At 43.1% G+C, this 27,438-nt stretch overlaps 1 protein-coding gene across 7 annotated transcripts in view; it reads right to left on the reverse strand.

Moving 5' to 3' along the window:
- Window positions 1-27,438, reverse strand: part of LRP1B (LDL receptor related protein 1B) — a 1,569,499-nt gene that overhangs the window by 128,510 nt on the left and 1,413,551 nt on the right. For all 7 annotated transcript variants that reach the window (XM_056534716.1, XM_056534714.1, XM_056534720.1 and 4 more), the window contains 4 exons: window positions 19,360-19,476; window positions 19,122-19,241; window positions 16,400-16,519; window positions 8,832-8,948 (listed from right to left, as the gene is read on the reverse strand). In XM_056534716.1, the coding sequence (XP_056390691.1) occupies window positions 8,832-8,948; window positions 16,400-16,519; window positions 19,122-19,241; window positions 19,360-19,476 (474 nt within the window). The remainder of the gene's footprint in view (window positions 1-8,831; window positions 8,949-16,399; window positions 16,520-19,121; window positions 19,242-19,359; window positions 19,477-27,438) is intronic.

Below are 27,438 nucleotides of genomic sequence, written 5' to 3' on the forward strand. Positions count from 1 at the left end.
GAAGACAGGGAAATAATTATAATTGTTTGATGTGGTGTTATTTATGCCTTTCTAAAAAGGTCATATACGAGACAAATAACAGCCATTCTCTCCAGGAATTGCATTATCCCCTGACTGTCAATACTGGAATTTTATTCCTGAGAATCAACATGTAATTATCAAAGGAGCTGAGAGCAATCCAACAGAAACGCCGCCATCCGAAAGAGCTTCTAATGTTGGCAATATTGCTTTTCTTCACTGTCAAATAACAGCTTGGTATAACAAAGCTTGGGAAGTGAATTCCTGAAGGCAAGTAAATATATATATATATATATATATATATATATATATATATATATATATTTGTTTCCATTCTATATATCTGGAAAGGGTAAGGATCTGAGCAACTTTGATAAGGGCAACAGTGTGAATGGGTTAGAGCATCTTCAAAATGTCAGGTCTTGTTGAGCTTCCTGGTTTGTTATAGTACAGAAGAACAACCGGTTAACCTCTAAGTAGATGTTTGCCTCAAAGATGTGTGTGGGGAGGAAAGGCCTGGTCCCGTGTCATCAAAGAGCTATTCTAGAGCAAATTGCTGAAAAAGTTCCTGCTGGTATCCGATCACTAAGGATATTACAGTTTCCTGTAAGAGCCACAGACCGGTCAAAACACCCAGACTAACCCTTGTCTGATACCAAAAATGCCTACAATAGGCAAGTGAGTATCAGAATTGGAGCATAAAACTATTTTTAGAAGGCAACCTGGTCTGACAGATCATGTTTTCCACATTTTACCACATACATTTCACCACATACCTAGGGGGAGGGGGGGGGTTGTATCACTGTGCACTGTTGGAAGAAGACAAGCCGGCAGAGGTAGTGTTAAACCTATGGGTCCTGTTATCATGTGTCTGTCATTGTGACACATACCATCTACTGAAAAATTGTACAGACCAAGCCCCCCCCCCCTTCATGGCAGCAGAACCCTCTGAAGGTAATAATGCCCCCAGCCACATTGCAAAAAGGGTTCAGGAATGGTTTGAGGAACATGACAAAATGTACAAGGTGTTGACTTGACCTCCAAATTCCTTGTTATTATTAAAAACTGTGAATTTGTGAATTTGAATTTGTAATACCTTAGCTTTTTTAGAATTAGTCAAAACATTTGGATATATGCACACTGACAAAAAAAAAGCCCCCCCCCAAAAATGTGCCATCTCCCATTGACTTGGGGAATGTTGAAAAAAAAGTACAGTATAAACTCGAGTATACCCCCTCGGCTTATACTCGAGTGAACCAAAACTTTAGGCATGCCGATGGGGGGTGGGGGTGGGGGGGGGGGGGTCGTTGTGCCATACATTTTATGGTACAATTTACGGTAAAAATTAAGTGTTCTTTATTTTATGGTCCAATACGATTAAAATGATACCCATGATTGCATTTTCTTTTATTGTTGCGGTCATGAAAAAAAAGTTTTTAACCAAATTAGTACTTTAAAATCACTCTATTTTGACGACCTATAACTTTTTCATTTGTCCGCATAAGCAGTCTTATTTATTGCCACATGATCTGTCCTTTTTATTGATACCACATTTGTGTATATGAAACTTTTATAAAAATTTTTATAAATAAAATGTGACAAAAAAAAACAGCAATTCTTGATTTTTTTTTTTATGTTCCCGGCATTCACTGTACGGGATCATTAACATTATATTTTAATAGTTCAGACATTTACGCATGCGGCGATATCAAATATGTTTATTTATTTTTCACTTTTTGGGGATAAAATTGGAAAAAGGGACATTTTAAAATTTTTATTGGGGGGGGAGAGGGGATTTTTCTAATTTTTTTTATTTTATTTTTTTACTTCTTCTTTTTTTATACTTTAAAAGTCCCCATAGGGGACTATTTATAGCAATCAGTTGATTGCTCATAATGTTCAGTGCTATGCATAGGACATAGCACTGATCAGTGTTATTGGTTATCTTCTGCTCTGGTCTGCTCGATCTCAGACCAGAGCAGAAGAAGCCAGGAAGGTGGCGGAGGCAGGTGAGGGGACATCCGTCCACCATGTTAGCTGATCTGATCCCCTGCTATCAGCAGCTGAGACCTGCCACACAAGACCCGATCATCGCTCCGATGCTCGCGGTCATGTACAGGACATAAATGTACATCCTGGTGCATGAAGTACTGCCGCACCAGGACGTACATTTATGTCCATGGTCGTTATAATAGAATAAGATAAAGTTTCATTTAATGTGCCAGCAGCATGAGGAGACCATAATGTGGCAGAATGACCCAGCCTGGAGGTGGCAACAGCCTGATGAGACCATAGGAACTCACAATTGAAAAGATTAAAGATATTTTGGAAATTTTTAATTTAAAATAGATAAAGTTTAATTTAACCCCTTAAGGACATGTGCCGTAAATGTACAGCTCTGCATAGCATCACTTAGCGCACAACACCGTCCATTTAAAGCGCTGCTGTGACGCGAGCGCAGGAGTTGCAGTTGCTTCATTGCCGGTAATGGCAGACATCAGCGATCGAGCTAATGTCTGCCATTAACCCCTCAGATGCTGTGATCAATACAGATCACGGCATCTGCGGCAATGCGGCATTTAAAATGCTGAAGTAATCGCCCGCAGCACTGCCGCAGGGATCAGATCTGCCAAGATGGTGGATAGAGGTCCCCTCACCTTCCTCCATTCATCTCCCTATGGAGCAAGTGTAAAATAAATGTAATTTTTTTTTTTTTAAAGTGAAACATTTTTTAAAAAGCCCCTCCCGCAATTAAGTTTTAAATCACCCCTTTTACCCATATTAATACAGAAAAGAGTTTAAAAAAAAGATAAATAATAAAATATTTGATATTGTAGTATGCTTAAATGTCTGAACTAGAAAAATATAGTGATCCCCTACAGCGAACATCATAAACGTAATAAAAAAATAAAAAGTCAAAAATTTCTCATCACTGTCACATCAAATTGCAAAAAAATTTATAAAGAGCGATCAAAAAGTCACATATGCGCAAACATGGTAGTAAAACAAACTACAGATCATGGTGCAAAAAATTATCCTTCACACATCCCTGAATACATAAAAATAAGAAAGTTAAAGGTGGTCAAAATAGGGCAATTTTAAACGTACTGATTTTCCGCCCCTTTTCCCCCACAGTGTGGAAGCACTGTACTGCTGACTTTCCAGCTCTCCAGCCCTATCTCCCCCAGCAAGGTCCTGTACCCTTAGTTAACACAGTAATGCCTGTCAGCAGAGCTGTGCTCTACCTGCCTCAGAAGCAGCACTTACCAAAATGGTGGCTCCACAGTTGTATGCAGTTGCAGCCTCCTCCTTGTCAGCAGTGTGGGGGGGGGGGGGGGCGCACAATCCTGCTGCTCCTATTACGTCTGGTGGCCTAAGCTCTGAGGGCTCACTCTTGCTCTCAGGATCTAACTCATACTCTGCCTCTTCTGCCCATCACCTGAGGGAGACAACCCATCAACCGTCCTGATATCCCCTATGGACACACAGGAACACCACTCTCAACAGAGGCCCTCCTTAAATTCTATTGCACCCGCGGCCACTGCTTCATCTCCTCACCTGGCTCCTGTTCCTGGCCCCCCTGCCCAAGACGTCACAAACTGGGCCCCGATTAGGGACTCTGATGATCATCACTCTGAATCCGGGTCACATGACTCATCTGATGTTAGTGACCCTCCAGAATTCTGTGGTGACAGCCCGCCGGCTAAAAATAAATTATTTAAAACAACTAAGAAATATCTTCCTTCTAAGGACGCTGAACCTGACTGTTCATCCTCTGATGATTCACATGGCTCCATGGCGAGCACTCTTCACCGCAGACCCTCCATGAAACACTGTGGTTCTGATAACTATTCCCGACCTCCAGAATCTGCATCTTTCTGCCCTTCTCTGCTGTCTCCTGAAATGGCTGCCAACAGTTTGAAAAATCACCCAGAGCTTCAAGCCTTATTAGAACTTTTGCAGACTAAGACAGACATGCTCTCTCTGGCATCGGATTTAAAGGCAGCATGGCAGCGTAGCCTAAAACCTGTGAAAACAGAGACATCTAAGAATCACACTCGAGTGTAAGCTCTAGGATCATTCCGCTCTGATGTCACTTCTCAGATTGAAGCCCTACAGGAATCATCGAGAAATCTCTCACTGCACAGCAAGTGGCAACAATTGAACACATGGATGACATGGACAATCAAAATCGCAGAAATGACATATGAATCAAAAGGACTGTCCCCCCGTCCCCCGTCCCCCCCAAGACCTGCCATGCACTCTACAAAGACTCTTTAGTGAGGTACTCAAAAAACTTCCTGTCAACCCTATTGAGCTTGACAGAGCTCACAGAGCACTTAAAGCGAAGAGTCCTGACCCAAAAAGACCAAGAGATGTTTGAGATCCGTAGAGTCCAACAATTTACCCAAAAGGATGAAATTAAGCGCAAGGCTCGTACTCTCAAGGCTCTCACATACAACGGAACTGAGATCCACTTATATCCAGACCTCTTTCTCCGTACCCTCAGAATGAGAGCAGCTTTATGACCTCTTTTACAAGTCTTACTCAATGCTCAAATAAGCTACCGTTGGGGATTTCCTTTCTCCCTTTCAGCAAAACATGGAACTACTATGGTGATCCTTCACCACCCGGAGGATCTTCCTGGATTTCTAGCGACCTTCTGCCTGCCACACATGTCTCTGCTAGATTGGGAATGCCTGTTCCACCTCTCTTCAACACCACCATCCGCAATATCTTCTCACCCTCCCTCACCTAATACACTGTTGCAACGCTCAAAGAGAAAAACATGATATGTTCTTGAATGCCAAATATCTATCTTAAAGGGTACCTCTCATCAAATAAACTTTTGATATATTTTACATTAATGAATGTTGAATAACTTTCCAATAGTATGTTAATGAAAAATGTGCTTCTTTCTATTGTATTTTTCCCGATCAGTCCTGTCAGCAAGCATTTCTGACTCATGCTGGAGTACTAAACACTCAGAGCTGCCAGCCCGCTTGTTCACAGCCAAACAGGCTGTGAACAAAGCAGGCTGGCAGCTCTGAGTGTTATCCTTTGTGAACAAAGCAGACTGGCAGCTCGTAGTCTGAAATGCTTGCTGCCAGGACTGATCGGGAAAAATACAATAGAAAGAAGCATATTTTTCATTAACATGCTATTGGAAAGTTATTCAACATTCATTAATCTAAAATATATCAAAAGTTTATTTGATGAGAGGTACCCTTTAAGACAGATATTTGCTATTCAAGAACATATATGATTTCCCCAATTGGAGTACCTTGCTCAGGGCTCTCCCTCTGGGAACATGTTATGTTGTCCGTACTGTTCTTTTGTTATGACATGTTATAGTTTTCTCTTTTATTGATTTTGTGGCCTATTGGAACCATAGTTGCACGACTATTAACCCCTTAAAGGGGGTACTCCGGTGGAAACCTTTTTTCTTTTAAATCAGAAAGTTAAACATATTTATAAATTACTTCTAATAAAAAATCTTAATCCTTCCTGTACTTATTAGCTGCTGAATACTACAGAGGAAATTCTTTTCTTTTTGGAATGCTCTCTGATGACACCACGAGCACATTTCTCTCTGCTGACGTTATAATAAAAATAATAACACTTTATTTATTTTTGTCCTTTGGGATTTGAACCCAAGTCCCCAGCACTGCAAGGCAGCAGTGCTAACCACTGCGCCACCATGCTGCCCTTAGCATATATCTGCTATGCATGGTTGCTAAAATGGACAGAGATGTCAGCAGAGAGCACTGTGCTCGTGATGTCATCAGTGTTCCAAAAATAAAGGAATTTCCTCTGTAGCATTCAGCAGCTAATAAGTACTGGAAGGGTTAAGATTTTTTAATAGAAGTAATTTACAAATATGTTTAACTTTCTGCCACCAGTTGATTTAAAAAAAAAAATTCCACCGGAGTACCCCTTTAAGACTTCCCCATAACCAGGAGTACTCTCCCTACCTGTCCCCTGACCCTTTCTGCCTCCCGCCTGCTACTCCTCATAGGGTATATCACCTGTCCAAGTGTTCTACAGCCTGCTTAGCCACATAACCTCTTTCCACTTAAGAGGTTCTATATTTTCTTACACGACCCTGACCTTTGCACCTCCTATTTTCACCCCATCTTAAATGGTTAACACTACTACATTGTTGGCTTCTCGCTGGCTCCTCTACTGTGTTAAGGCTCCTCGCCGGGGCCTCTTCTATGTTACCCCTAATAGGACAGTAGTCGGAATTGTTCTGACTCTTCTTTTGGCCCTTATGGCTTTCTCTTTTAGACCCTGTGTAACCGCATCTGTGTGGCTGCTTCTCTTCCTGCCTCTTTCTACTTCTTCTCACCTCTTTGCTTTCCTTTTTTTGCACTCTCCTCCATATACTGCTTCCTTGAGGATCGAGTGTCCTGTTGACCCCTGGGCCACACTGTGAGTGTTACTTTGATCACACACACCACGATGGCGGCTAACATGAAATTGGCCTCTCTCAACACAAAGAGCTTTAATACCCCTGAGAAACTAGCACAAACCCTGTATGGTTTTAACAGGCAGAAGGTACATATACTGGCCCTTCAGCAAACCCACTTTAAAGCTAAGTTTCCACTTGGTTTTTTCTCTGGCAGGTTTGGAGATCTGCCACTGCAGTTTTTGAGCCAAAGCCAGAAATGTATTCATAAGGAATAGGACACTTCTCCTCCCTTATGGATCCACTTCTGACTTTGGCTCAAAAACTGCAGTGGCAGATCTCCAAAAACTGCCAGAGAAAAAACCAAGTGGAAACTTAGCCTAAGGCAGATTGAAAAACAGATATTACTCCCATTGGCTGCACAGTGTCAACCCTGAATCAGGGACGAAAGGGGTGTCCCTGGCTTTCCATAAGTCCCTCCTGATAGGAGAGTATTGTTTTCAGGAGGGACTTATGGAAAGCCAGGGACACCCCTTTCGTCCTCTATAAACCCTAATGCCAGATATATTTTTGCAAACTGAGATATCTTGCCATCCCCTTACTTTGGCATCCTTATATGCTCTGAATCATGACCAGATATCTTTCCTCTCGAAAACGTTAGAAGCCCTTGCCGCATTTGCATCAGGCCCCATACTCTAATGTGGAGATTTTAATCTAACACTATTCCCCAATGTCGACACCTCCTCTGGTCGGTCCCACCTGCAAACTCTGTGCTAATTAAAATTAGATTAAAATTACTGTATTTTTTGCACTATAAGACACACCTGACCATAAGACACACATAGGTTTTAGAGGAGAACAAGAAAAAAAACAGCAGCCCCCCCCCCCTAGTAGACAGTGCCCCTTTAAACAGCAGCCCCTCTGTAGACAGTTCCCCCTTGTAAACAACAGGCCCCCCTTGTAGACAGTGCCCCCTTGTAAACAGCAGGCCCCCCTTGTAGACAGTGCCCCCACTTGTAGACAGTGGCCCCACGGTAGTTGCTCTCCTGCGGCTGCTACTCCACTGCCTCGTTCTGCCATCCGCATACCCGTTCTACCATCCACATCCCTGTTCTGCCATCCGCATCATGGCATCCTATGGAGGAGCTTGCGACATGCACGTCACTCCTTCTTCCTCCGTAGTGTTACGCTGGGCAAAGGGGAGGAGGTGGAGTGACATGTGTGTCACATGTTCCTCCATAGGACACCATGATGCGGATGGCAGAACAGGGATGCAGATGGCAGAACAGGGATGCGGACAGCAGAATGGGGCAGTGGAGCGGGCCATTTGACAGCCGCACTGCAGCAGGTATCGGCCTTGGTATTAGGGACATTAAACAAGTCCCCAATACCATGCAAATGCCGGGTATTGACACACACATTCGCTCCATAAGATGCACAGACATTTCCTTCTCACTTTTGAACAGATGGTGTGGACCCTACAAGTCTCTTATCCCTTCAGATGGCAGACATACGGGTTCCAGAAGACCTGGCCGACTCCTATATAGTCAACTTCCCGCCCTTATTTCACACCCTGAAGGCAGACTTGGCCAGATGGGAGCATGGAGACTTTTCATGGCTGGGCAGGAATAACATCTTTAAGATGAACATTGTCCCACATTTCCTTTATCTCTTTGCGAGTGTCCCAGTAATCAGACAGTAATTCCTATAGGTGTGATACATAGACCACCAGGCCAAGTTTAAGAATTAGATGATCTACTAGTTGAAGAAATAGCTAAAATGACAATTAAAGGAGAAGTTATCATTATGGGAGACTTCAATCTTCCGGATATAAACTGGAAAACCAAAATAGCTAGTTCTATTTTGGATTTGGTATTCACAAATGGGGATTTCGTATAAAATGTTATTGTAGGCAAAAGCTTGGGATCTAGTGATCACCAATCAGTGTGATTTAATATAAGAACAGTAAAGGAGTCACACCACACAAAAACTAAAGTTTTAGATTTTAGAAAAACAGACTTTTCAAAAATGAGATTAGTCATAAATGAGTCCCTGTCAGACTGGAATGGATTACATGGAGTCCAGGAGAAATGTCGTTCAGCTTGTTATTTCCTATTCTGTAGATAGGTGATACCATCATTAGGTGGGAATACCCCATTATGAACATTGATGCTATCAGCCTTGTCCCAACTAAGTCATTTAGCCCTAGAACTATTTGCTAACCAAAAAATCTAGATCAGTGGTCTCCAAACGTTGGACTTTCCGCTGTTGCAAAACTACAACTTTGGGCATGCTCAGAGTTGTAGTTTTGCAAAACCAGGAGGTCCACAGTTTTGAGACCACCGATCAAGAGAGTTGAAAACATCTACATGTTCTCCTACAACACCAGGAATACACTTACTGCAGGAGTCTTCATCTGAGTTATCTCCACAGTCATTCTGACCATCACACCGCCAGTGATCGGGAATACAATTTTTGTTTTTGCACTGATACTCGTGAGGACTGCAGGTCTTTTTATCTGCAATAGAAAGAAGAACTTACAGAATAAATAAGTAAATGCGTAAACATGAATGATACATTCCTATGTAAAGAAGAAACTACCACACGTTGCGATGCTCTCTGACTCTTGATGTTGTAGAAACGGATAGACTTGCTAAACAAAGGATCCTGCAGTTTCTGATGGAGGCCTATAAGATGATAAAGTATCCAGCAGGGTTTATGGTGCAATTCAAGGTAGACATGGTCTAAGTGAAGTGTGGACTTTCACTCATTTGTCTAGTACAGAGTTTCCCAGGCCCAGTCTTTAAGTACCATGTTTCAGGATTTTCCCTAATCTTTCACGGGTGATTTTATTTTGACCAGTGCATTAAGCATCACCACAAGTGTTCCCTCTATGGGATATCCTCAAATCATGACCTGTTGTTGGTACTTGGGGAATGTGCTTGGGAAACACTGACCTGGTAGATCCAAAGTACCCCATGACACAATGATATCCTACTATCCAATAGATCCTGTGCTACATGATAAGAGGATTGTCAAATTTTACTAAATTGTTCTAAAATTTGGGGTATTCTCGAAGAGAAATGGCTCATTGTTTTAGGCTATGGTGGACCTGCAATGTCAATGTACCATCTACATTGCAAGTACCATCTACATCAACATTACCACATCAAACATCACCACAAGTGTTCCCTCTATGGGATATCCTTAAATCATGACCTGTTGGGAGTACTTGGGTACTGCGTTTTGGGAAACACTGATGTAGTGGATCCAAAGTACCCCATGACAAAATGATGTCTTACTATCCAATAGATCCTGTTATGCATGACAAGAGGATTGTCAAATTGTACTAAATTCTTCTAAAATTCTGGGTATCCTCAAAGAGAAATGGCTCATTGTTTTAGGCTGCGGTGGACTTGCAATGTCAATGTACCATCTACATCAACATTACCACATCAAACATCACCACAAGTGTTCCCTCTATGGGATATCCTCAAATAATGACCCGTTGTTGGTACTTGGGGATTGTGCTTATGAAACACTGACCTAGTAGATCCAAAGTACCCCATGACACAATGATATCCTACTTTCCCATAGATCCTGTTCTGCATGATAAGAGGATTGTCAAATTGCAATAAATTCTTCTAAAATTCTGGGTATCCTCGAAGAGAAATGGCTCATTGTTTTAGGCTGCTGTGGACCTGCATTGTCAATGCACCGTCTACATTATCACATACAATCTACATCAACATCACCACATCAACGATCACTACAAGTTTTCCCTCTATGGGATATCCTTAAATAATGACCTTTTGGGGCTACCTGTAGACTATGCTTGGAAAACACTGACCTAGTAGGTCCAAAGTATTCCAGGATAGAATGATATAATGCTATCCAATAGATCCTGTTATGTATGATAAGAGGATTGTCAAATTTTACTAAATTATTAAACATTTTTGGGTATCCTTGGCTCATTGTTTTAGGCTGTAGTGGACCATTTATGTGAATGTTACATGTGTCATCTACATCAACTTCACTGCATCAAACATCACCACCAGTGTTCCCTCTATGGGATATCCTCAAATTATGACTTGTTGGGGGTACTTGTTGACTGTGCTTAGGAAACACTGACCTAGTAGGTCAAAAGTAACCCCAGGACAAAATTATATCCTAAGCTCCTGTTATGCATGATAAAAGAATTGTAAAATTTTACTTATCTCTTCTAAGATTTTCGGTCTCCTCAATATGGAAAGACTCGTTGTCGTAGGCTGTGTGGACTTGCAATGTCAAAGTTACACAATGGAAACTGTTATGCAAGATAAAAGGATTGTCGAATTTTACTAAATTCTTCTAAGATTTTGGGTATCCTCGAGGAGGAACAAGTCATTGTTGTATGCTGTGGGCAAACTTCAATTTTAATGCTAATTCTTCATAGGTGATGGAGAACTGATAAAAGCCAATGGACAACCATATCATCCAGTGTTCTTGAATAAGTTGCTAGAAAATAGTTTTAGGTATAGATAGACTGTACCATTTAACATCTTGCATGGAATAATTCAGTTAGGACATAAAACCCAAAGGGTCTTTGTTTCCTTTTTAATTCCCACCATATTTTCATTTGTGGGTTATTGCCATAGATGGCTTTATTGGGCTGGACATAATCTCTGCACCAACTTTAAAGGGGTACTCCGGTGGAAAACTGTGTTTTTTTTTTTTTTGAGTGAACTGGTGCCAGAAAGTTAAACCGATTTGTAAATTACTTCTATTTAAAAATCTTAATCCTTTCAGCACTTATTAGCAGCTGTATGCTAAAAAGGAAATTCTCTTCTTTTTGAATTTATTTTTTGTCTTGTCCACAGTGCTCTCTGCTGACACCTCTGTCCATGTCAGGAACTTTCCAGAGCAGCATGTTTGCTTTGGAGATTTTCTCCTGCTCTGGACAGTTCCTGAACCGGGCATCAGGTGTCAGCAGAGAGCACTGTGGACAAGACAAAAAATAAATTCAAAAAGAAAATAATTTCCTCTGTAGCATACAGCTGCTAATAAGTACTGGAAAATCTAAATATTTTTTAAATAGAAGTAATTTAAGAATTCTGTTTAACATTCTGGCACCAGTTGATTTGAAAAAAAAATATATATATTTTCCACCGGAGTACCCCTTTAAAGGTAATTCATCTAAGTAATTACCATAGCAAATCGCCCAATGCTTCCTGTAAAGGAAATTAAATGTACACACCATAAATTCAGGAATTTATTGTGGAACAACGCGGATGAATGTGTGTTTGTTTTTCTGGAATCTACACGGGCGACGTGTTGTGTTGTGGTTTATGATCTTCATTAAATGAGAGCCACTTTCTACTGATATTAGAGGGTTTTCTTTTAGTTACTAAATAATTTTAGTAAAGCAAGAAAAAAAAATTAGACAATGAAATATAGAGTCCTTACAGACTCAGAAGCCAGAAGAGTATTACTATGCTTTTTAAATATAATAACACTGTTTTTTTCTTTTGGTTGTTTGTCTACATTTATTAAATAATGAGGTTTATCAAAGCATAATTTTAAAGCTTATCTCTCTGATATACTACAGCACAACCAGTGGTGGTCCCCTCCCCTGCTGATCCAGAGAATTCAAGTGCCAAGCTACCTTCAGCCTGTTCCTACACAGCAACCCTAGCATGTTCTCCTAGGAAATTGTAACAGGGCTCCTTTAAGTAAAAGGTTAAAGCGATAGCCTCTGAGGGTCAGTAGATGTCCTGCAAGTCAGTTTATCACATAATCACATTTATATAAAATGATGAGTCAAGGGGATTTCTCAGGAACCATCGGGAGCAGATTGTGACCATTGTTCAACAGATTAACAGGCATTAAATGGAGGCTCAGATTGAGGGCCCCAAACGCAAATGTGAACCCAGCTTTATTATTTATATTCTAATAACATCCAAATCTAAAAATAATACTATAATTTACTGCTAAAAGGCTTGTTCACCCTTTCCATGACTTTTGCATTGTGGTGCGGATTATAGTGTATGCTCTGTGTATTTAAACCTAGCATTCCTTGCATTTCTCCAGTTTTTTTTTTGTTCTACCCTAGTTTTGTTCCGAGTCAGTCCAATTGGCTCTTGGTTCCTTCTTGTATAATCCTTGCTTTTGTATATTATAGCTGCCAGTTTGATCTTGTTGCATTTATTGATTAGTCTAGTATTGCTCTGCCTTGGTTTTTGTCTGTGGCTTCTAGAGTCCTCCTATTGTTTGTGTTAGGGTCAAGTTTGCAGATCAGGGTTTTCATTAGGGATATTTTCCGAGGCCATGTTGTCTGGAGTTAAAATCATTGTTCAGGGACAAATCAGGGAAAGATTAAGGGAAAGCTAGTTTGGGTACATTTTTGTAGGTTGTTCCTCCTATCTATCTGCTTTTATTCCTGACCACCATACAAATCATCTATTTGTAGTACCAACCGCTCCCATCATCATTAGACTTCACGTCATCAAATGGTGAGTTCCGTTTCTTGTTATTTGTTCTTGCCATTGTTTAGTTGCTACACAGTTCAACCTTACTGGGATTTCTGGAGATATACGAGTACTGAGAGCTGCGTAAGGACCAGAGAAGGGTGATGTCCAACTGGCATTGCTACAATATCCAATGTATAACAGCCACATAAACATAAACATGAAGTAGCAAACTGGATAATATTTTTTTCTTAATTTTGCCCTTTTACACGTTCACAAGACTTAATCATTGTAACTGTATAGTGACTTTACTTATATGCATACTCATTACAGTGGAGTATGACTAGAAGTGAACAATGGTCCAAAATAAACTTAAGATCTCATTTATACACACACACACACACACACACACACACACACACACACATATATATATATATATATATATATATATATATATATATATATATTCTTTTTTTTTTTTTTGGAGGCATTCATTTCCTAAAACTAGTTCTGAGGCTAATGTTCCCTAAAATTGTCCTGTAAAATGATAATAAAAAATAAATAAAATACATGAAAAATTGGTTTGGATTTTAGTTTTTTTGCGGAAGAACAATAAGACAATTCAGACAGACAAGAAAAAGGTTGTGCACACCTGCTCTAGGGCAAGGTTTCTCAACCAGTGTGCCTCCGGCTGCAGGCAAAACTACAACTCCCAGCATGCAACAGCTGGAGTCACACTGGTTGGAAAATGCTGCTCTAGATGTTGTCTCCATTCATCTGGGACCATCTATGGTTGAGCCCCATAGCAATTCTACATATTCTCACTATTATTTTTCATTGTAACAGCATGTATGACTATAGTTCATTTATTCTTTCGTCTTTGAATACATTATTGTAACTGAAAGGAACAATGGCCCAATTATACTTAACATCTAATTGATATATATATATATATATATATATATATATATATATATCAAAATGAATAGATGCAGCACACCATGGTGAAAGTAGGTGATTTATTCCATATATATATATATATATATATATATATATATATATATATGTGTGTATTAAACACTAATTGAAGGACACATCATATGCCGCAATTGTTCTTTTGATGCTGCAGGTATCAATATCTGATCTGTTCCCTCCATTAGTAAGATATGGAAGTGACAAGAGATTACATTTGTCTTCAATATAATGGGATACAAAGGTTAATTTACTGTGCAGTTGTTAATTACCATCTCGGACCTTTGACTCTGTTCTAATTGTGGAGCCAGAAGATGCATTCAGCAAAGTAATGAATTACACTTACCGGGTTTTTTTTCACAGTAGGTAGCTAATTACTTTAACCAGTCTTACAAAGTGCATAAAACTAGTCACTGCTGAGCCTGGAATAGCGGCTTACTGAGATGGATAGATGATGCATATTTATAAACCGGCACACTGAATCTTTGATCAACCTGTTCTCGGTCCCTGTATTAGTGGAAAGAAGTCGCCTGTCTACAGGACACCATCGGGTTATCCACCCACTTATTAAATATCTAGGCAATATAAAGCAGGATGCCGGCAAATACAAAATATAAATTATGGGAACATAAAATCAGCATCAAATAATAATAATAATAATGATAATTAAAAAAAAGATTGCAAAGCATAGTAAATGACAAAACTGATATATTGACTAGAGTATATGCTCACTTGATCTGTGGAGATCTTGGGTCTATAGGTCTATAGCTTGCTGGGCACATACATCAAAATAATTGTTAATTAAATAATCCTGTCTTATACAATGCCCCCATACATATAAATGCTCAGCTTGTGTTCTAAAAGGGGGGAAGGTAGTAAGCTGCTGTCACCTCTGGTGGTGGCCTTTCTCACCATGACTAAAAGAATCGATCAAGGTAAAATTCAACCTGTCCGATCCTTCTCTCCACTAATATGGGGAAAAGTCAGCTGGTCACGTTAAAATCAATGGGTTTGCAGGCCCATTTGTCACTTAGTGATGTAGCGAGTTGTCCTATCAAGAGGAGTGCCAGGCCCCTCATTTCCAGTGTCAATTATCTGCAGTTACTATATCTTGTGCCCGTGATGGTGGTTCATACCCCCACTTTACTGTTCTTGTTTATTGTATCTTCTATCATCTTACTTGTGTATTCTAACCTTTGCTCGTGACCTGATTATCCCTTAGCCTGCTGACTTTGTACTTTACAGCACTTTAGGTTTAAACCTTGCTTGTCCTGATTCTGCTTCTGGTGTGCAATTTTTTACTACACTGCCCTCTTTGTTTCTGACTTATAAGGGAAGTAGGTGTAACTCAAATGAGGAAGGGGCCTACATTTTGTCAATGTTTGGGTATAGATTTATTTTTGCGAAAAAGTAAGCCAACTTCTAGTTGACTTAAACCCTTGTGAAAAATTTAGCACTTCCCTAGAGTGTCTAGTTTGAGTTCACTCTAAGTTAGCATTTCTCAACCAGTGTGCCTCCAGCTGTTGAAAAAACTATAACTCCCAGCATGGGCGCCCACTGACTGTAAAAGGGGAGAGGGGAAATTAAGCTTCTGTCATCTCTGGCGGAGGCCTATCTCGCCAATACTAAAATAATTGATCAGTTAAAATCTAACCTGTTTGATTTTTCTCTCCCCCAGCTGGTCACACTGAAATCAATGGGTTCGCAGGGCCATTTGTTACTTAGTGATTTTTCCTATCAAAAGGTGATAGCACCAGGCCCATTATTTGCAGTGTAAATTATCTGCAGTTACTATATCCTGCACCCATGATAGTGGTTCATACCCCACACTAGAATTCTTGTCTTGTGCATCCTGACCTTTGCTTGTGATCCTACCATTTCTTAGCCAGATGACTTTGTACTTCACTGTACTGTTTGACACTTGCTTGTCCTGACTCTGCTTCTGGTTTGTAATTTTGTACTGCACTGCCCTATCGGTTTCTGACTTCTGGCTTTTTCCGTGTCTACAGATTTAGTACTTCATCTACTCGTATTTTGCTGACATGGTCTGCACTTTAAAGGGAAGTGGGTGTAACCCAAAGGGGAAGGGGAGTGGCCTTAATATTGCCAATATTTGAGCATAGATGTTGCAAAGTAACTTAGTTAGAAAAGATGTGCAAAACAGCAGGACCTCCCTAGACTGTTTAGTTTAAGGTCACACCAAGGTGCCTCCAGCTGTGGCAAAACTACAACTCCCAGCATGTCCGGACAGCTATTGGCAGCCTGGTTGAGAAACACAATATTAGACAGCACTTGGCCAAACTGTTTAGTGAGTTGATCCCATTTCTGATATGCTCACACCTAGAGCTGCACATTATTATATATTTTTTGTTTTGTGCTAACCACAGTCTAACAAATGAACAATAATATTTATTAACGTGTCCCGCAGCATGAAAAACTGAAAAACCGAGAAGGGGCTGAACGCAGAATCAAAGGCTTTCTGGATAAAAAAGGTCCCTGTCTGCCGTATATATGCCTGTAAGACACGTGCTCAGCAGTTGATGCTCACCGCAGTTGGCTTCATCGGATCCGTCCGCACAGTCGGCATCTTCATCACACACCCAGAGTTTAGATATACAATGCTTTGTAGTTTTACATTGGAAGTGGTCGGGAGAGCAGCTGTTTTCGGCTGTGGAAAAAAAAAAAAAGTTGAATTCATCCATTTTAATAAGTGAACATTTTAATATAGAACAGATATATTCCACAGATTTGTATGCAGCCGGTGTTAAGGTAAAAAAAATTCCATTAGGCATACACTGAAATATGGATTGTTCTCACTGTATATTTCGAGTAGGTGGGAAAAACCGGGCAGCTTTACATGTATCTGGGTAAGATTAGGACTTTAAATAATTTATAGATTCTTCCTTTCTAGTGTGGAGGCTTAGGCGAGGATTGTAATAAATTGAAGCGGGCTTAGGGAGGGTTTAAAGCACACCTTGTGCCTACATATAGTGGAGGAGGACGTTTGAAGGACTGAATCTGCCTGGATGACAATTTAAGCGCTCAATCCTGTCTAGTCCAGCTGGATGTGATTGCTAGAGTAGGTTTGCGTTTTCCAGTTTCTTTTTTCATACAGAAGTGGCGCCACACTTATTCACAGGATGTGCCTGGTACTGCATCTCAACCTTGTCATTTGAATAAGCTACAATACTAGACACAAAAAAAGTAATGCAAACTTTTTTTGTAACCATTTAAAATACGCTGTAAATATAAAAACAAGGGTGCTAGCTTCAGGGCTAATTGTTTTAAGCTAAAATTAAAGTATAGAACACCTTCTATTTCACTACAGAAAGCACTCATGCTGCAGGGGGCTGAATTTCAATAGACATATGGTCCATTCATATACTTGTTCAAAAACTTTTTTTAAGGTGGCAAAAGGGGATGTAGTAATTATCTATCTATCTTTATATCCATCTACCTATCCTCTATCTATCTATCTAATATCTATCTATTTATCTCATGTCTATCTATCTATTTATCTATCTATCTCTTCTATCTATCCATCTATCTATCTATCCATCCATCTTTAACGAAGTCATCTGGCCATAATTTATTGATGACCCATCCTCCTGATAGGACATCAATCTCAGATCGGTAAGGTGGTGAAACCTTGTGCCAATCCAATATTAAAGCTGCAGTAAACCAACTTTAATATTGGAACTGCAGCAGCGAGGACATGAGTCACCCCTTTTTATGTTGCCATGTAATCTATGTATAGTGCATCAGGTCTGCCATACACCACCAGTAGACAATATGAATAGTGGTCTTCAGCCATTGGTTGTACGAGTCAAAAGTTGGAGACCACCACTCTACAGCTTCCCCTACCCATTACTGAAATCTTCTTTTTTTTTAGATTATATCTTATAATAATAATATATTCAGTTAGTGATTCCTTATAGAAAACTCCCTAATACATGTTTAGGTTCAGCATAGAGTCACCAAACCTGCACCACTCTTGTCCATGGACTGTAATATTGCCATACCAGACAGAGTCCATGGAGAAGAATGTCCACACCTCAGATTTGGGCACTTTTTTTTTTAGCTTCCCTCATCCCTGTTCACTAGCTTTCTTTGGGTTAGTTTTGGCTCCCAATATGCTAATGAAAGGCAAGACTGTCAGCTTGGATTTACCACTGCTCGGTGCTCAATAGTTGCAGTATGGGGCTTGTCAAGGGAATGTTCACCAATGCTCCCAATGGGCAGTGAATCTGAGCAGCAGTGAACATCAACTTTTTAGTCAATTTTACATAGTGGCAGTCTATAGATTGTCAAGGAGATGGTTACCATTTCTTTCAATTGGGCCTGAACCCAGGCACTCAACCTGTGGAGGATTGAGTAGTTGTGTCCACTACCTTTAAAGCCTACTACATAGTTGCAGTCCATAGATTGTCAAGGGGGTGATCACTGCTCAGCACCATTCTTAACCAGCTAAGATCTGAACAGTGGTGACCATTAATAATTTTGGTGCTCACCAGCATATTGTGCCAATAGGGGGCCTAGAAGAGAATACATCAAAAGGGCCCCGATCTGTGAAAATACGGGTTCACATGTATGATTACAGATGATGGTTATTGAAGTTCTTCTCTAAAGGGGTACTCCACTGCCCCAGCGTTCAGAACATTTAGTTCCAAAAGCTGGGTGCGAGCTGCAGGTTTGTGACACTGTGACCACGTCCCCTTGTGACATCCCACCACACCCTCTCAATGCAAGTCTATGGGAAGGGGCGTACACCCCCTCCCATAGACTTGCGCTATGGGGGCCTGGCCGTGACATCACAACCCCACAGCCCGCACCCAGCTAAATGTTCAGAATGCAGGGGCAGTGGAGTACCCCTTTCAGCAGGTTATTGCTGGGTGTGAACTATCATGTAGAATCTAGGTTCTTGACTTGCATGTGAAATCAGGGGGTCATACATTATTTCCACGATGCACTGTCTGTATCATGTGCTCTCAATATGAAACATAATCATAGTCTTGGCAGTACTTGGTGGTAATTTGTTTTAGCACTGCTAGGAAACACTCATGTAGACAAAGGGTCCATTCTCATTAAATGCACAATCTCTCCCCTGTAGCCCCCTTATAGTAATATCCAGGATGTATGAGGATTCCTTTCTACATATCCAGTTGATTTATGACTTGGTTAAGTCACAAGAGGAAACTAACAGTCTTATTTAGTTACTTGATTTCATACGTTGCTTCCTCACATTTGCATAATGATCACGGGTAACTTACGGCAATCAATCTCATCTTCTTCATCTCCGCAGTCGTTCTGGCCGTTGCAGCGCAGATTTATGGGGATGCATTTCTGCTTCTTTGTGCATTTGAACTGACCCGATAGACAGGCGTAGGTGTCTAAAAAAAGAAAAGAGAATGACAAAATCATAAACAACTTTTCTCTTAAAACGAAATCAGCGGAGCTGCGGCTCTATTCAAGCGCCTTTTCATCGGCTCGCTTTGCATAATCACCTACCACAGTTGAGTTCATCGGAATTGTCCCCACAATCGTTTTCTCCGTCGCAGATAAAAGCCGGGAGCGCGCAAAGTCCACTACCGCATTGAAACCTCCCCGGCTGGCACTTGAATTCGGCTGTAAAAATAGAAAATGTATTCTAATTTATGAGGGACGGCAGGATTGCAATCACTTTTATGTATAAGTAGGACAGGAAAGGGGCTCTTGTACATCAGTCAAGTAATATAATCATTGACAGAACTGTTGGATAAATAAAAAGGAACCTTTTATTCCGCATTAGATCAGAATGATGGAAAAAAAAGATCAAAGATACAGAAACTCATCCTGGGAAATGATAGAGGAGGGTGCAAATGGGCTGTAACTGTAGCAAAAAACATGGCGGCAAATGAAAAATGAATAGGAGTGGATGCTGCATGATGTGGAAAATCTGCTCAAGAATCACACAATTCTTTCCCAAGATTCCATAGAGCTTCTTCTTCATTGCATATTTACGAAAATGCCCGTAAAGCTTCTCCTTTATACTTGCACAAACAGGAACAGGGATACAGTGACGACAGGGGTGTACAGACAAAGGCAAGCGTGCTTTCCCGCCTGCTGGCACTTCCTCGTGCCTTGATAGGCCCAGCGAAGTGCCGGCAGGCCCGAAAGTGCATTTGCCTTTGTCTGTACACCCCCGTCGTCTCTGTATCCCTGTTCCTGTTTGTGTAAGTATAAAGGAGAAGCTCTATGGGCATTTTCTTCATTCATGTACGTGTCTTACTAACTATTGGTATCCTGAGGGGTTCTGTATCTTGAGTCCCTGTAACAAGGTCCACAAGATGAGTCCCCTATCTTGAGGGTCTGTAACTAGGCTGACAGATATGATGCCTCATTTATAATACTGTATACACAGAGGAAAAAGGTGCTCGGCACCAGGTCTTGCAATAGTCTTTGTTGTCGGGGATGACTGTACTATACACTTGATTGGTGCAGTGGCACTTAGACTGAGATGCGACAATGTAGAAGAAAGGAATAACAGCGCAGCAAAAAGCGCTTGGTCGCGCCTTGTGACCTTGTGACCAAGGCGTGACCAAACGTTTTTTGCCACGAAACGTTGCCGCAAGAGCTCTTTGGAGCTCTCTCTCTCCTGTCCTCCCCACGAACCTCACTGTACTTGGACCATCACATGGAATATTTATTGATCTGAAATTAATCACTGGAAAGGGTGAGTGCAGCGCTGTTATTCCTTTCTTCTACATCTACATTTATAATGCTGTCCTTTTCAAATGGGACAGAAGGTCTTTTTGACTTTGCCCAAACTTTAGGGCCCAGGTGCAGATAACACCTCTGGACCCCAATACAACTGCCTCCTGAGGCATGTATTTGTCTTGTTTAATGAGCTAGGAATGGCACAACCCAAAAAGAGCTAATTTTGCTGGCATAAAACATGTCTAACTTGACCCAGTGTCATATCGGGACCATTCACATTAATGATCTTTCAATGAATGGCTCAAGTCTGCCACAGCAGTAAACTAGCAATGTCCATGATGTCCACATGTCTACACCAACAATGTCCATGATGTCCATATTTCTATGATACCCTTATTTCTTAGTGCACCGTTCTCCAGCAAATGGCTCTCCACCTGTTGCAAAACTATAATTTCCATTATGTTTTTATAGTAGAGATAAGTGTATTGCTCCAAATTAGTTATTGGGTCTGATATGACCAAATTGGTCACCAGATTTCATTAAAGTGTGAATTCATAAGTCAGGCTGCCCTAAAGTCTCATTGGATTGTAGCCTAGCACAGTAACACCACAACAGTGTAATCCTAACAATAGCCCTACTAACTCTCCCTAATCTTACTAACCCTAATTATGGGCTAGGATTAGACTTAGTAAGGTTAGAGTCCCTAACCTAACCCCCTAATAATTGTTCTGACTGCTCATATTGAAGTTGACTTTTTTTGTGCATTTCTCCCAAAATAAATCCTAATTGTTTTTGATCCACCAAAATCAATTTTTTTTGTGAAAATCTGAATAAATTTCATCTCTTTAAAATTGATTTGTTCATCTCTACCTGACAGACTTTAGCTGTCAGGGCATGATGGGAGTTCAGCTTGCGAGCAAAAGCTTAAAGAATGGATGAGCACACTGACTTCACAAGCAGAATAGTGACTGCAGCTCTGGAGCAGAATGCGACTCAGGATCAGTACAGGATGAGTAATGTATGTATGAAGTGACTCTAGCAGCAGAGTAGTGAGTACAGCTCTGGAGTATAATACAGGTTATAACTCAGGATCAGTACAGGATAAGTAATGAAATGTATGTACACAGTGACCCCACCAGCAGAATAGTGAGTACAGCTCTGGAGTATAATACAGGATATAACTCAGGATCAGTACCAGATAAGTAATGTAATGCATGTACACAGTGACCCCACCAGCAGAATAGTGAGTACAGATCAGAAGTATAATATAGGATATAGGTCAGGATCATTACAGGATATGTAATGTAATGTATGTACACAGTGACCTCACCAGCAGAATAGTGAGTACAGCTCTGGAGTATAATACAGGAAATAACTCAGGATCAGTACAAGATAAGTAAGGTAATGTATATACACAGTGACCTCACCAGCAGAATAGTGAGTACAGCTCTGGAGGGTTTGGTCACTAGGTGTGTCTGTTGCTGAGCTCCTGAGACTCCAGACTTCCAGAGGAGATAGGCTGATTTTTCACCTGCTTTCCCAGGAAGGTGGCAGATTCCTGGGGGAGCCATCAGCATGAATCCCCTGACCTCCGCTCCTCGGTCCAGGCTGGCGAGGGGTGTAGAGGGAAAGCTACCAGCCAGTGCCCCGGCTGGAGGGGTTAGAAGATCTGGCAGGGTCCGCAGCGATGTGGATTCTGTCCCTCCAGCAATGGTTGGAAGCCGCAAGACTCTCAGCCAGGAAGAAAAGCCTGCAAGCAAGACAAGTTTAAAGAAGGTCTCTGCAGCACAGAAGAGCTCCTCCAAGAGCCAGGTTGTGGAGCAGTGGGGCCAGAGAAGACCCAAGGAGTCTATGGCGACATACAGCTCCAGACTTGCTGCCAAGATTGGTGAGTACGAACTCCTTGGGAAGAAGCTGAGGGAGCTGAGAGAGGAGCTAAAGTTTGCCAAGTATCAGGTGAGCACAACTACCAAGCGGAAGAAACCAGAGTACTCTGCAAGGGTTAAGTCCTTGAGGCTGGAGCTGGAGGAGACTGAGCTGAGGAGAATGGCTGTCCTGGAGGGGAGCGATTTATTTAGGGAGAAACTTCTTAATGAGGATCGCTCCTCCAGGATGAAATCCCCAGTAAAAGAAAAGGAGATTGGGGGTGATTGTTCAGCAGATGAGAGCAGTAGTGAGGATGAGGTCCAAGAAATGGAGGCTGAAGAGGCTAAGGTGCTGGCAAGTGGGGAAGCTGTGGAAGCCAAGCCGCAGCCAATGCAGGGTGTGAACATGTCCCAAGCAAGTCTACCTGCAGGACAAGTGGCATTACCACCTTCATCGTGCGAGAGTGCTGGCGAGGAGGAGGAGGGTTGTGGTGGCGCCCTGCTGGCACAAATTGTAAAGATGGAGTCCCCCATGCATTTGGATAATTTTAGTTTTGGCGACGACCTTGGAGAGGAACAAATAATAAAAAAGAAGAAGAAAAGACAGAAAAAAACATCTGAGCAAGTAAGCCTGATTTATGTTCCTTTTGTGCACCCTGGGCCGGCTGCAAAGTCAGTTCAGGGTGCAGACCCTGGTAATCTGCCTGTCCCCCCTTCTGCAAATGTGGAGCGGGGCCAGAACACCGGGGATAATACAGTAAAGATGGGGGAAAGCGCTGACCTCGCTTGTCATCGTAGCGGGGCCAGCACCTGCAAAGATACGGCCAAGGGGCCGGACAGTGTTGCGGACAAGGTAGCATGTCCCCAGTTAGGGGATATTGGCATTGCGGGGCACTCCTCTGCAGGTGAGGGGGGGAGTGTCCAGGTGGCAGAGGTTGGTATGGAGCTCGGGCGGCCGGGCAATTATAAAGACAAGGGAGAGGGCAGCTCCCAGAACAGGTCTGGCACTGCGGGGCACTCCTCTGCAGGCAAAGGGGGGAGTGTCCAGGTGTCTGGAACCGGAGCGCCATTCTCGGCGGCCCAGTCAGCGGTGTCTGGCTCTTTTGAGTTGTGGCGCTGTGGTGGGGCTGCTGTGGGTGGAGCTGGCGGTGGAGGACTGGTACCACAGGAACATGGACGTGATACAACCCATGCAATGTTAGTAGCAGTTAAAGAAATTGAAGCCGAGGTATTGGCGGAGGCCGAGGGCAAAGTATGCGACAAAGCAGCTTCTTCCGATATTCCTAAAGGGAAGACTGCTGCAAGGTTGAGTGTGCCCAATGAAGCCAATGATGCAAGTGTAAAGCCCGGCATCATAAAGCCAGCAAGATTATATCCCGGCCAGTCCAGTGCAGCTAGGCAGGAGGGGACAGGCACAAGTGTTATGTATAATGTTACTGCCTCTAATGTTGTTTCTGGGGGGAGTGGTGTCGGTCCGGCTGCCCCCCCGGCGGCGACTGCTCCAATAAGGAGTTATGCTAATGTCGCTGCTGGGGGTCCCAGGGGATCCTCATCTCTTAATCCAGGGGAAGGTAACTTGCAACAGCGCCTCCTGGAGGCTTTAACGAGAGGGGAAAGAACGCTCCAGGTAGAGGAGGTTGACTTGTCTTTTTGGATAGAAAGACATGGACTTGGGGCATTCCGAGAGCATAATGGGGAGGTGGTCTGGTCCCTTCCAACAAGCGGGCAGGAGCGTGGTCGGAGGAATGTGGCCCGTCTGGTATGGAGAGGCGGTGATGCATGCCCTTCTAGGGCAAAAGTTGTGGAGCTTCTTTTCCAGATGGGATTCAGGGCTAATGACATCTTTGCTCTGATCCACCCCTTCGGTACCTCTGAGTTCGATATCAGTTTTGTGAAGCCAGAAGGGCTTGAGCTCTTTTGGTCTAATCATGCACTGGTGAAGGACGAGCCTGTCTGGCAGGATTTCGCTGTGAAGGCGGTATCCCGCCAGAGTTTTGTCAAGAAAATGACCGTTCTGACACGTAACGAGTCTCTTTCTTGCTATGACATCATGACCTGGCTGAGCAGGTATGGGGAGGTGACGGACGTCCCCAAGAAAAATCTGGATGAACATGGCATTTGGTCTGGAGCCTGGACGTTTTCCGTCCGCCTCCGCCGTTCAGGTAACACTGTCGCACACATTCCATCAGCTGCCTTTCTCGGCCGCGATAGGATCCAAGTCTTTTACCAGGGACAGCCGAAGCTGTGCCACAAGTGTGGTGATCCCACACACTTTAGCGCAAACTGCACTAAGCAGATGTGCGCATTGTGCGGTGCGGAGGGTCATCTGGCTGCCACCTGTGGCCGGATTCGCTGTAACCTGTGTGGTGACCTTGGTCACCCATTTAGCCGGTGTCCCCGCTCATTCTCCAATGCTGTGACCACCCGGGATGGGGAGAGCAGTGAGGTTGCCTCATCTGGGGTGGGGACCAGCAGAGGAGAAGGGGCACTAGAGCCAATGAAGAAAGTTAAGAACAAGAGCCCCTCTAAGCTTAGGAGGGAGGAGAGGTGCAGAAGGAGCAGGGATCTTGAAAGTTCCCTGGTAGAAGGTGTAGTCCGGGATCCTGCTCCCGACGCTGGCTCAGAGAAGACAGCTGAGGCTCTTGGGGACGCTGAGTTAGGTGAAGAGATAAGGAAACTTCGTAAAGAGGAGGCAAATAGGGCCATTTCCTCAAGTTCCTCTCAAGTTGGATGAGGAAGATGGGAAAGGGCAAAAGGAAAAACAAAAGTGCGGCAGAAGGAGGCAGGGCCAGAGGGTACTCAGGGCATCATCTTCCTCCTCCGGTGTTGCAGGCCAAGTGCCTGGGAAAAACCTGACCAACCCCCCTCTGATCGTTTTATCCAATAGGTATCGGGCCCTTGGCAAGGACTCTTCCCTTTCTTTGGAGGGGGAGGCTGAGAGTCTTTGTTCAGAGGCGGAGGAACCTCTGGGAGGTGCTGAGCCTGTTCCTTCTGAGGTAACTTCCTTGGGAGGGCAGGTGGCCCCTGGGTCAGGAGATGAGGATCGTGGGATGGATATGTCAGCATCCCTAAAGAGGTCTAAAAAGAAGGAAAGGGGGTCTTCTTCTGATGGGGAAGGGGGGAAGAAGAAGGGTAAGAGGTAAAGGGGATAGGCCATCCAACTCGATCACTCAGGATGGCGGCACTCACCCCATTGACGCTGGCATCCATTAACTGTGCCAGCATTAAGTCTGATATGGCTAGATTTGCAGCCTTTGATTTTCTCGGCCGAGTTGAAGCCGACATTTTGTATCTGCAAGAGACCAGGTTGTCAGATCTAGCCTCCCTGGTAAAAGCCAGGAGAGAGTGGAGGCGTGGCCCCTCCCACTGGTCTCTTGCGGCTGAGCCGTATAGTGGGGTGGCGGTCCTTTTTACCGCTCCTGTTGAATGCAGAAGGGTTATCGAGTTGGAAATGGGGAGGTGCCTGATCTTAGATGTCCTCATGAAGGGGCAAGAGCTCTGGCTCATTAACATCTACGCCCCACAAACAAAGTAGGACCGTAAAAGCCTCTTTATGAGGATCAAGCCCTTCCTTTTTACAAGTCGGCAAGTGATCTTTGGAGGGGACTTCAATACTGTCACGAGGTCCCAAGATAGGAGAGGCTCCAATGGTCCGCTGGCTTATGATAGTACAGCCCTCAATAGCATAGTTAGGGAAGCTCGCCTAGAGGACGCCCACATCCGGAGCCCCTCGGGCCACGCGGGTTTCACCTATCATCGAGGTAGCTGCAGGTCTAGGATAGACAGGTTTTATTTAAAGGAGGAAGCCGTCTCTTCCGCAGTGTCCGTGATTGAGGTGGAATTCTCCGATCACTGTATGATTTTGTTTTCCTTGAATGTTTCAGAGACCCCCCCGGATGGGTAAAGGTTATTGGAAGCTGAATTTGTCCCTCCTGGAGGAAGCGGAGATAAGACAGTCCTTTGAGGATTTTCTTCAGAGTCAGGTACCTTTACTGGGCCTTTGTAGTAGTAAGTCAGAGTGGTGGGAGATATTCAAGAAGCGGGTTGCGGGGTCTTCCGCCGTCTCTCGAGCCTCAGGTCCCTGAACAGGTATCGCCTGTATCAGGGTCTGAGGAGGAAACTCGAGCTTCTCGTCTCGACTGGAGGTAGCCGAGAGGATATCTCCAGAGTGAAATCCTTGCTGATGAGGTGTCAGTACGATAGGCACGCATCTTTGGTTTTTGAGAGGGATTTCGGGAAGTACCGCTCGCCCGACCCTTACAGAAACTGCAAGATGTCAGTGAGTAGTAAAATCATCTCAGGACTGATTGATAGTACGGGATCTCTGAATCGGTCCAGATCAGGGATCCTGGAGGTTGTCAGATTCTTCTACTCGCACCTCTTGGGGAGGAAGGATCTAGATCGGGACAAGATGTCGGCTTTCCTGGCTGAAACCATTCCTGAGCCAGGGGTAGACCCCTCTCTTGATGTTTTGGCAGAAGAAATCAGGGAAGAGGAAGTAAGGGGCTTGCCCCAAAGAAGTCTCCAGGTCCGGATGGCTTAACATCCGAGTGGTACAAGACCTTTAAGGAGTCTTTAGCTCCCCTCTTGACTGAGGTATTCAATGAGTGTCTCTCCTCGGGCACTCTGCCGAAGTCAATGAGGAGGTCGGCCCTGATTCTTCTCTCAAAGGGTAAAGATCCTAGCCGGATTGAGAATTGGAGGCCTATAGCTCTTCTCAATACGGACAGGAAGCTTCTGGCCAAGATACTGTTTAATCGGTTGGTGAAGTTTGCACCCCGGCTCCTTTCGGGGGCCCAGCACTGCTCTGTTCCGGGCCAAAGCACCTTAAGTGCTGTCCTCAGTGTCAGGGAGGCAGTGGAGCGGAGTAGTGCGGGTCTTTGGAAGGGGTACTTGTTGTCCCTGGATCAGGCCAAAGCATTTGATCGGGTGAACCACGAGTACCTCTGGTCCATCCTCCTGAGATATGGTTTACCGAGTACTTTTGTGAATTGGCTTGTCACCATATATGCAGGGGCAGAGAGTT

Source organism: Hyla sarda, chromosome 8 (assembly GCF_029499605.1).
Source record: "Hyla sarda isolate aHylSar1 chromosome 8, aHylSar1.hap1, whole genome shotgun sequence".
Lineage (NCBI taxonomy): Eukaryota > Metazoa > Chordata > Amphibia > Anura > Hylidae > Hyla > Hyla sarda.